The sequence below is a fragment of the Cynara cardunculus genome, assembly GCF_001531365.2.
Source record: "Cynara cardunculus var. scolymus isolate 2C chromosome LG 4, CcrdV1, whole genome shotgun sequence".
Classification (NCBI taxonomy): Eukaryota; Viridiplantae; Streptophyta; class Magnoliopsida; order Asterales; family Asteraceae; genus Cynara; species Cynara cardunculus.
In genome coordinates this window covers 12,381,249-12,391,976 of record NC_037531.1, presented here as the reverse complement: position 1 = coordinate 12,391,976, position 10,728 = coordinate 12,381,249, and the positions used below count along the sequence as shown (strand labels likewise).

The 10,728-nt window shown below is 37.4% G+C and overlaps 1 protein-coding gene across 2 annotated transcripts; it reads left to right on the top strand.

Moving 5' to 3' along the window:
- The first annotated feature begins 5,486 nt into the window (after window positions 1-5,486).
- On the top strand, window positions 5,487-10,728 carry LOC112511591 (uncharacterized mitochondrial carrier C1442.03). 2 transcript variants are annotated; one of them, XM_025117273.1, is made up of 9 exons: window positions 5,487-5,741; window positions 6,541-6,656; window positions 6,843-6,900; window positions 7,070-7,219; window positions 8,024-8,234; window positions 8,517-8,562; window positions 8,809-8,929; window positions 9,028-9,100; window positions 10,260-10,728. In XM_025117273.1, exons 1-9 carry the CDS (start codon window positions 5,639-5,641, stop codon window positions 10,486-10,488), a joined length of 1,107 nt encoding a protein of 368 aa, XP_024973041.1. In that variant the 5' UTR covers window positions 5,487-5,638; the 3' UTR covers window positions 10,489-10,728. The 2 variants fall into 2 exon arrangements, with proteins under 2 accessions (XP_024973041.1, XP_024973042.1); XM_025117274.1 differs by lacking the exon at window positions 5,487-5,741 and having other exon boundaries at window positions 6,563-6,752.

The window sequence follows — 10,728 nt, the reverse complement described above, 5'->3', positions numbered from 1 at the left end:
CGGCGACGGCGACGGGAGGTTTGAATCGATTTCCTTCTCCATCGCACCCTCCTTCTTCTTCATCAGGTACACGATTTCCTTCTCCATCGCTATGAATCGATTTAGGGTTTGCTGGTTGCTTTGCTTGAATCGATTTAGGGTTTGMTGGTTGCTTTGCTTGAATCGATTTAGGGTTTGCTGGTTGTAATGCTTGAATCGATTTAGGGTTTGAATCGATTTATGGATCCGTTTGCTGTGAAATTGGGTTTTGATCAAAATTTGTCACTGTAAAATTGATTGAAGTTGTATAAAATCGATTTAGGGTTTGAATAATTTAATAATTGATCTGAATCGATTTAGGGTTTGCTGTAAAATTGATTGTCACARTCGAAATTTGTCACTGTAAATTTGTCACTGTAAAATTGATTTAGGGTTTGAAATTTGTCATTGTAAAATTGGGTTTTGATCATGGTGGTTAGAATTCTAGGATTGACTCAGTAGGGGTAAATTGGTCATTTTAACCAGTTCTGTCCAGTCCTATCATGTCTTACCAAACGCTGAACAGCTGTCCTGTCCTGTCCTGTCCTGTCCCGTCCTGTCCTGTCCTGTCTGCGTACCAAACGCACCCTAAGTGGAATGGTAACAATTAACCAAGGTTCTTTTATGGTTAACATTTGCCTGGTGAGTGACGTTTATAAACAATTCATTTTAATACCTGAGCATATCACCTAACAAGGTAATTAATGAGAGTGGTGACTTTTGTCAATAAGATGACATTTGGTACATATACATGATTGGATTGTACATGACAAGAAGGTAGGATCAGACATAACAAATGTCTGTTTTGATGTTTGGTACAACTAGAACTGGACAAGACGGAAGTAGACAGGTTGCCCTAAAAAGTTATTTGATGATTTTATATATCATAATAGTTATAATTAACATAAATAATTTAATTTATAAATATTTTTACACAACTTTTATATACATAAATACATAAATGAAAACAAGTGTCTCGTACCAAACGCAACCTAGATGCTTACCCAATAAGCGTTTGGTAAATGGTCCCTTAGAGTGAGTGGTTGTTTGTTTTTCTCTTCATAGCCCCATTAAGTAGGAGTGCGCATGGGTTGGGTTGATCGGGTTGAAGACATTTGAACAACCCAACCCAATGCTTGCGGTTTGAAAAAATCTTAACCCAACCCAACCCAAACCAAAGTGCAACCCAACCCGTACAGGTTGGTCGGGCTAGTCGGGTATGTCGAGTTGATACTTTGGTACGTTAAAATATTTTTTTAACCTTGAATATGTTATTTCTTTACTCATTATTTATTTGTCATCATCAACCATTTGATACAACTTATCCATATTTCTTACGTATATCACATTCATTTAAAATTTTCAATTTACATATATATGTTCACAGTTACTGAACATATATACGAATGAGTTATATAGAGATGTGAATAGATTGAAAATATGTGTATATGAATAACATACATGATAGTGTAATTGTATAATGTATATATTAATATAAATTCAACAATCAGATTAAATCTAAGAAATGAAAAGGATATCGAGTTCATCGGGTTGGATTGAGTTCAAATAAGTGTAACCAATATAAACCCAATACCTACGGTTTGACAAATTTACAACTCGATTAGACATCGGGTTGAGTTATTTCGTGTTGGGTTGGGTTGATCGGATTGGTCGGGTTTTTAAGCACCCCTACCATTAAGAGACAACCTCTAAATTACTAAGAGACCGTTTACGTGAACACTTATAAGATAAGTGTTTACCGAATAAAAGAGACGAACAGTACTTACTTGCGGGGAGGGATGACACAATAGGCAGATATAAACATATAAGTATGACGGTATCTTTATGTGTGTATATATACTCATTTGATTAGACCCATATATATATATAACTTTAGAATTCAGGGACCTCATTCGGAATCAACCTAAAACTGTAGGGATGAAATTTGTAATTTACTCTACATAATATAAAAATCAATCGCGTCTCTACCCTTCTCATTTTGTTGAGTCCCGCGATCCCTCCTTCTCGCCGTCGTTTCCCCTAGGGCTGAAGACAACCACACACCACCGCCAGCAACCACCATACGCTCTTCTCCCGTGAACGGCGACAACCTCACGCAGATCCGGTTTCTTCGTCACGTACCGTTGCTAAAAAGAGCCTCTATCGAATCGTATCGATCACTCAACCTGGTGCTACTCTTATTATTCTTAACACCTTCTCCTGGTTTATCTTCCCCTATGTATCTCCATCACCGACTTWTTAACACTACCCATCTCCATCATAAATGCAACTCCGTCGTCAACTTCACGAACCTGCAGGCGGTCCAAATACACCGGCATATATATATATATATTGTTCTCGATGGCAAACTTAATGGCCGGAGAAGAAATCATCCGGTATGTTTCGTTACTGTGTGACGTCGACATCCATGAAATCGCCATACATACCCTTTGTGCTTACTCTCCATCACGCAAATAAGAAGTTGCAGATCGTTGAAGGTAGATATTGGGGTCCACATGAGTTTTGATTACAGAACAAACGTAAATTGGTTTTCGGACTGATTTAGGCACCACAGATTTGGACAAATTGGTAACGTTTAAACCACAATGAACAAACAGGTGGCGGCAATGGTTTAAACAAAACGGTGAACAACAGGTGCTTCAAAATCTATGTTTCCAGGTTCTTCTAAATGCCATAGCATGCACTGCTCTTGATAATTCATTTTTACCACATGATTACACTACCACTTGATGAAGCCATTTGTTGGGTAAATCATGTAAACCAAATGAGAAACTAGTGGCTGTTTACCAAACGTTTACCCGGGTAAACATTTATCAAGTCACATTACTTTTCGAATGACCATGATAAGGACCAAAAATCTTATCCGGTAAGAGCAAAAGCAAGGACCGAGTGTCTTACCCAATAAGTGAAGATGACGACTCTTACTCGGTTAGCACTTATCGGGTAGATTTTTACATACTATGTCGTTTTGATGGAGTAAAGTCTTGTTAGGTAAGGTAACTGTTGATGTTGAATTTTATCGGTAAGCGCTTACCGAATAAGTGTATACGTAAACGGCCCCTATGGGGCGGTTTACCAAAACACTTACTCGGGTAAGTGAAGACCAAGTTTCATTACCTTACCGGATGAATATGGTAAGGACAAAAAATCTTACCCGGTAAGAGTGAGAGAAAGACCAAAAGTCTTACTCGGTAAGTGAGGACGACGACTCTTACCACAGTAAGCACTTACCTAAATTGTTGTGTAGGATATCGTTTTAATGAACTAAAATCTTACCTGCTAAGTAAATGATAATGTTAAATTTACCGGTAAAGGCTTATTGGGTAAATGTTTGGTATACGGTCTCTTAGAGTATCTCAACTAACCTTTTGTTTTCCTTCCGTTCTTCTTGTACTTGAACCTAAGAAGAGCCAAGAACCTCTTAGACTATGGATGGAGAAATCACAGAAATAGAGAGTATGAATCGAGAAATCGAGAGTACAAATCGAGGGATTATGAATCCAGAGAGTATGAATCGAGGAGCCATAAGCAGAACTAAAACCCCTCGTGATCGTCGTCTTGGAAACCCTTTAATGAAGCGCTTGATTGTTGGTTGTCAAAATGAGGCGGCGTTTGTTTTTTTTTTTTTATATAAAAACTTTTATTCGCCTCTTATGTCTAATTCCTTAAGAGGTAAGACCATTCTAACTGTTTGGTTTTTTCAATTTTCCAGAGACACTTATGTCTTATTGTCCTCTTATCTGGCATGAGGTAAACCAACATTTAATTTGTCTCTTATTGTTTTTTAAACCTTCAACAACTGTGTTTTCTTAACCGATTATCCTTAATCAATCATTTCTATCAATTAATCCTTATAAAATCAATCATCACACTCTCAATTGATTTATTTTAATAGAATTTAAATGTGTTAAATACGTTAATGACATATTTTCGTTTAAATAAATGCTAATTATATAGTTTAGATATATGTAAATTTCGTAATAATGATAAATAAATACGTGAAATTGTATAAATTTCATTTATAAATTCAACAATATAAATTTTTAATGGGTGAAATAGACAATTTAAATAAATTCAGACGTTTATCAATTTATAAAAACAAACAGTCTTATTGATTCAAATTTTAGATGTTAACAACACTTCTTATAAATCAGAAGTGAAATAAGACTTCAGACTTCAGCACTTTTTAAGAAGCAAACGCCACCTAAATGTGGAAAGGCTTTATGCGTAATGTGATTGTATCTTAGGGGCTGTTTGTTTGGCTCTTAATGGTGACATTAAGAGCCAACCTCTTAATCGGTAAAAGGTAAGGAGTGTTTGGCAAAAAAAATTAAGCCTCTTAATGGTTACATAACCCTCTTAACCATTTTGCATCCAATGGGTCACTAAACCATTCAGACTTCTATTTTCCCAAGTTTACCCTTCCCACCCCTTYTTCCCAACCCCTCTCTTCACGCACCTTCTTCCTCCTGCTTTTTCTTCTGGTAATCTTCCTCAGATCATCTTCTTCATCTCCATCTCCTCAATCTACCAAAATACACTCGGATGCAGACTTACGAATCAACCCATCATCTTGCCCTCCACAACAACACACATCAATGGCTCTACCCACTGCTCTTTCCCACTCCCCTGTTCGTTGCCATTTTCTGTCACAGGCGACAACCGGCCGACAAACAGCCCCTATCTACTCTACTCTCTCTACCGTTCCTTTCCATTTTTCGTCGCCTTCATCGCCTTCACCAGAATCTCTCTAGTTTGACCATCATCGTCTTCACCATCTCTGGAATGGCATCGGCGCCTAGGCCCGCCTCTGTTTTGACCTCCATTTCTTTAACAGTCGGCAATGGCATCTGCGCGACGAAATCGGTAGATCCCATAACATCTCCTTCCCGACAGCGACAATCCTTAGATCCCATCAACGAAATCGGTAACGTCTCATCCAGGAAAAACATAACCCAAATCCAAAAGGGAGTGAAACCCTAAATCAAAACCACAAAAAGTCTCTTCTGTATTGAAATCAAAATAAAATCATAGAACCCAAAAATAAAATCGAGGGCAACAACGAGTTGGTTGGGGAAATTTCTGAAATTTGTTAAGGGTTAAAATGGTAATTTGTTGTCATTCAGAGAACAATTACCAAACAACCTTATTTCATTATGCACTTAACCATTCTGACCCTCTTAACCATTCTGATCTCTTAACTATTCTGCACTAAATCATTCAGCAACTGCCAAACAACCCCCTAGGCTCTTAGAGTTGTAATTAAGAGAGATTACCAAATGGTAAGAAGACAATATTATCCATGACTTGACGGAGCACCAATATTGAAGGGACTAAATCTGTAATTTACTCTATTTTCATTAATATCGGGGTGAAGAAAAATACGTTATTTTAAAAAATATCTTCGGCGAAAGAAGATGTATATATTTTGGGGAGGAGAGAGATTTGTGAGTTTTGGTCTCGTGGAATACGCGAACCGCGAAATTTCGAGGCGGACGTCGATCTCTGTGACTGACGCTCGTCCTCCGCCCAAAACCACTCTAAAACCCTAAATCGGCACGAGGAAGACAGAAAGGAATCAAGAATCGCTCAACATTTCATGGCGGTCACCAGCAGTAGCAGTACAGCTTCCGAAGGAATTCAAGGAACAAAATCCTCAGCTACACTTATATTAACAAACTCGACGCACAATCAGTTCTTTGGCAAGTTTTATCTTTGCTCTCCATGCTTATGTTTGATTAGTAACGCGTTCAACGCATTTCTCTTGAACTGATTGTGTCGTAAATTAGATTTAAGTGTGAAATGATTCATGGAAAGTTGGTGTTTGATTTTAGAGGCTTCATTATTAGTTTTGGATCGAAAAATTAGCCATGTTGTGTTTTTTCTCTACAATATGATGTTGACTGAGAACTATGTGAGTTGCGGAGAACTTATGCAAGCCGGAGATTATTTTAGTCTTGCTTTCTGGAGGCATCAGGGTGGTACTATTAGTGCACTGAGTGTAGTAATTGCATTTTTGATTGAACCATGGAGAAATTAGAATCCATTCGCATAACAAAATCAACTCTATCATTAACAGAAAAGTGTAGGATCTCGTGTACATTTGTAAGATAGTAGGTAATTTTTAATTATTTCTTTCCTTGCACGGCAACTGCCCTGAGTTGATCTTGAGTGTCAAAACCTAGTACTTCCGTAGTCCAAAATTAATTTGAACTTCTGCACAATCTAAGTAGTTATCATTGTTATCACAAACTAAATGGACTACTATCGATTTTGAAGTTGAAAAGTGGTCCACATCAATGTCGAATTAGGGCACCTATTATTAAATGAAAAGAGTATACTTTTATAATGATTTGACGTACACTATTTCAAAATGAACAATTGTTTTTATCCATTTTTTTCACCATAAGTGTTTTGGAGATTGAAATTCAGAATAAATTTTAGAAAAGGCAGAGTTCACACTTGTAATGTGCTGACTGTTGTGTGTGGTATTCATTTCAGTTTGGAGAGAGTTCTTATGGGGAGCCCTTGCTGGTGGCTTTGGGGAAGGGATGATGCACCCAATTGATACAGTAAAAACCCGAATCCAAAGTCAAGCCATTTTTACTCAAAGCCAGGTCTGATATGGTTTGCTTACAATCAAATTCAAACACTGCGGAAATAGAAAGATAAAGTTGGCGGCTTTGATACATATGCTTTATATTGTCGGTCATGTAACATGTTCTTGTAAGTTGGCTCATTTTTCTTGGTTGTTGATACTTCATAACTTAAGTCATGTTGGTGCATTGTTTTCCTATGACCAGAAGCAAAAGAGTATATTACAGATGGTCAGAGCTGTCTGGGGTGCTGATGGTTTGAGAGGTGAATTCTTCTCCATTATATTACCATTTACATGAATGTGAAGCATATATGTTCATTTGACTAGCTTGCGACCCATAGTGACATAATGTGTTAACAGTTTGTACGACGAATCTCTGCATTTGTCCATCATCCCTTTTGCTAAACCTTCCCTCATCTGCCCCACTGCTAGGTTTCTATAGAGGAGTTGTACCTGGGGTAACTGGATCTCTTGCAACCGGTGCAACTTACTTTGGCGTTATAGAATCAACCAAAAAGTGGATTGAAGAAACACATCCAAATCTTGGAGGTCACTGGGCCCATTTCATTGCTGGTGCTTTAGGCAAGTGACTTTCTTTCTTGTTGTTTTCCTATTTGCAGATGGTATTTTCTATATTCTGCAAATGTTGTTAACCTTTCACATGTGCTATTCACTGAAGGCTGGGCATTTTATAATAATTATGTTTTCAGCTTCAGTTCACACATGATCTGGAATTTAATCCATATGACACTGCCTGGTTTATTTAAAATTGCAAGAGTTGAAAATCCCAAACTTTTGTATAGTAGTACCTTCATGGCGATGGAAGTTGGAACTAGGTGCATTGCATAAAAACACATGTTTATTTATAAAATATCAAATTAGCATGTTTCATGTGTTTTTAAGAACAAAAAGGAAAAGGCAACACGCCGAATTACTAAAAGCAATTATCAAGTTGCAACAATTTTTCATGAGTGGTTGAATTTGATTATTTTAGATGCTTTCTTTAATAGAGATGAAGGTCTGATTTGAACAAGTAATAAAACAGTTGGCATACAGGATCATCTTTCTTTCATACCCTTAAACCATTCATGTGAAATGTGTTAATTTTTATCCCTCTATATCTATATATATATTGATATGAGCCCAATTTTACCACTTCCCAGATATTTTATTGAGAGATGGGAAAAAATTATTTACTAACCTTTCCTTAATACACTACTTGTATCCAGTTTCCTATGTTACTATATAAATTTTCATAGCAATGTGTTTCCTTCCAATATGATAGGCCCCTAATTGTGCAATACATTGATAGTTTTTATAAGCTTTCACTTTCAAGCTATTATTGATAAATTAAACAATACTTTGTTTTCTTTATCTCCATAACAGGAGACACACTTGGCTCTTTTGTATATGTCCCATGCGAGGTGATTAAGCAACGCATGCAGGTTCAAGGAACAAGGAAATACTGGAATTCAGTTGTCTTGAAAGACGCTGCACGTTCGAACTCCAATGCCAGCATGTATGGTTACTATTCAGGGATGTTTCAAGCAGGTTGTTCGATTTGGAAAGATCAAGGACCAAAGGGACTATATGCAGGGTATACTTTTTATTACCAATCCTTGCTTAATTTTTTGGTTTTGCTATTTCCCTTGCTAATATTAAACAACAGACTTCTTTTCCTTTAGCAAATTTAGCATCACATCCAGAAGCTATGTTTTTTTTGTGTGTGTAATAGGTGGTATCTGAGGTTTGTGATAGGAACTTGTCAATTACCCACTTCCGTCTTTCCCTCTTCAACTGACTTGATAAATATACAGTTGTCTTCTTTGGAGGTTGCTGTATTGTTAATTGTTTGGTCTCTATCCTTTTTTATTGGCAGCTATTGGTCTACACTTGCAAGGGATGTTCCATTCGCTGGTTTAATGGTAATCGTCCCTGCGTTTGTTTCATTCCATCTTGTATCCTATTTGTTCGCTGCATTGTATTTACTTGATACTAGGCATTAAAAATGTACATAATTATATTTACAACACCATTAAATGCGTTAGTTAAATCCGGACTGATAGATTGCTGACTTGTTTGGTCGTAGTTCCAGTTCTAACTGGAAGTGCACTGGCTTTGCTTTCATTATTAAATATTTTGTTTGAATCAGTATTTATTTACATATGCAGGTTACATTTTATGAGGCGTTGAAAGAATTAACAGAATATGGGAAACAAAAGTGGTTCCCTAATTCAAGTTTCCGTGTCAATAGTTCTTTTGAGGGGCTTGTATTGGGAGGAATAGCTGGGGGTATGTTTCCTGTTGAGTAACCAATATCTGTTGGATTTACTGTTGCCAAGCTTATGTGGTTTTCCAGGACTCATTCATGTGATATGCAAAACATGCAGGTGCTAGTGCATACCTTACAACTCCTTTGGATGTAATCAAGACAAGATTACAAGTACAAGGCACAATTGTAAGGTACAGAGTTATTTTAATAAACTTACCATAGAGGGGTTTCTTAGTTTTTTCCATCTTTCTTGTCGTCTATTGTTGTGATACTTGTGTAACCTATTTGCTGTACACTAATCTGAGGGGCTGTTTACCAACACAAACTGGGTAAGCACTTACCGGGTAAGAGCTACCACCCTCACTTACCGGGTAAGATTATCTGTTATCAAAATGGCACGGCAAGATTGATGGTAAAGGCCATCATCGCTTACCGGGTAAGCATTTCTGACCAGGTAAGAGGCAATAAGTGTTCAGTTAACCTGTAAGAGGCGGCAAGTGTTTAGTAAACAGCCCCCTAGCTTTTCTTTAGGGTGCGTTTGGTTCGTCGGAATCCAACGGAATTGGGTGGAATTGGAATTGTCAATTCCATTGACCGAATTCCAACGTTATGTTTGGTTAGTTCTTTTTAAGGTAAGGAATCTCTGAGATACTTTGAATCCCACCATCCACAGAATTGTTCAATCCTTCGTGTTGAGGAAGAAATTCAAATCCATTCCTTTGGAATCTATTTACAAAATTAAAGAAGCCCCTTAAACAGTTAAACCTAACCTTCCCCTTCTCTCTCTTCATCTGCTCGTCAACAACAGCCTGCTCCCCTTAAAATCTCCTTCTTTTCCATTTGCTTAACCTATTTCCCTCACATCTATCCCTGAGATTTTGTTTTTTCTTATTTGTTTAACCTATTTCCCTCGCATAGATCCCTGATAGATTTTCCGTGAACTGTACCCGTTTGCACAGTCTGTCTGTATTTTTCTTTCTTTTTAATTTTTGTATTGCAAGCCGTGGGTTTTTACGGAATCAACCTCATGGTCTGCATACATCGTAGAATACCCCTATACCCTACCTTTTTGTGGGATTTATGGGGTTAGTTTGGTTTGGCTTGGTAATATCCTCCTAAAATATACAAGTGCCGTGTTGTTGGCAAACCAACGCTCTGCAGTTTGCGCTCAAAGCCATGTTGAATATTAAGCTAGTCACACGATCAACACTTTTTGTTCCTCCCCCACCCTCTCTCTCTCTCTCTATATGACTAATAGTTTATATGGCTTCTGTTTGTGTTTGGCGGATAAATAATATTATTCGAATTGTAAAGAAGTAGATAACATGTTTTAGGATGTGGCTGACTCAGGTACAATGGTTGGTTGGATGCATTTAGTCGAATATGGCTGATTGAAGGTCCAAAGGGACTGTTTAGAGGAAGCATCCCAAGAGTGATATGGTATGTTCCAGCTTCTGCTCTTACATTCATGGCTGTTGAGTTCCTGAGAGACCATTTCAACACCCCCACCCATAAACTCAAAGAACTCACTAGCTTATCAATAGACAACAAGAAGACTCCCTTTCAACAACAGAGTTAGATTTGCCATCTTATAAGCTGCTGGATTTATAGAGTTGTTTCATACTTAAAAAACTTGTTCAACCAAACCAAGTGCATTCTTTTTCCAAGGGAAAAAGGATTCTGCGTAAAAATGAATCTGAGCATCGTCATTGTGCATTTAGAAAGAAAGTTCTGAACCGGAGATTTGTACTTATGCTTATCCATGTGACTTGCACGATTTTGGTGAATAGAAACAGGTTTCTTGCCTGAATATGAAGTT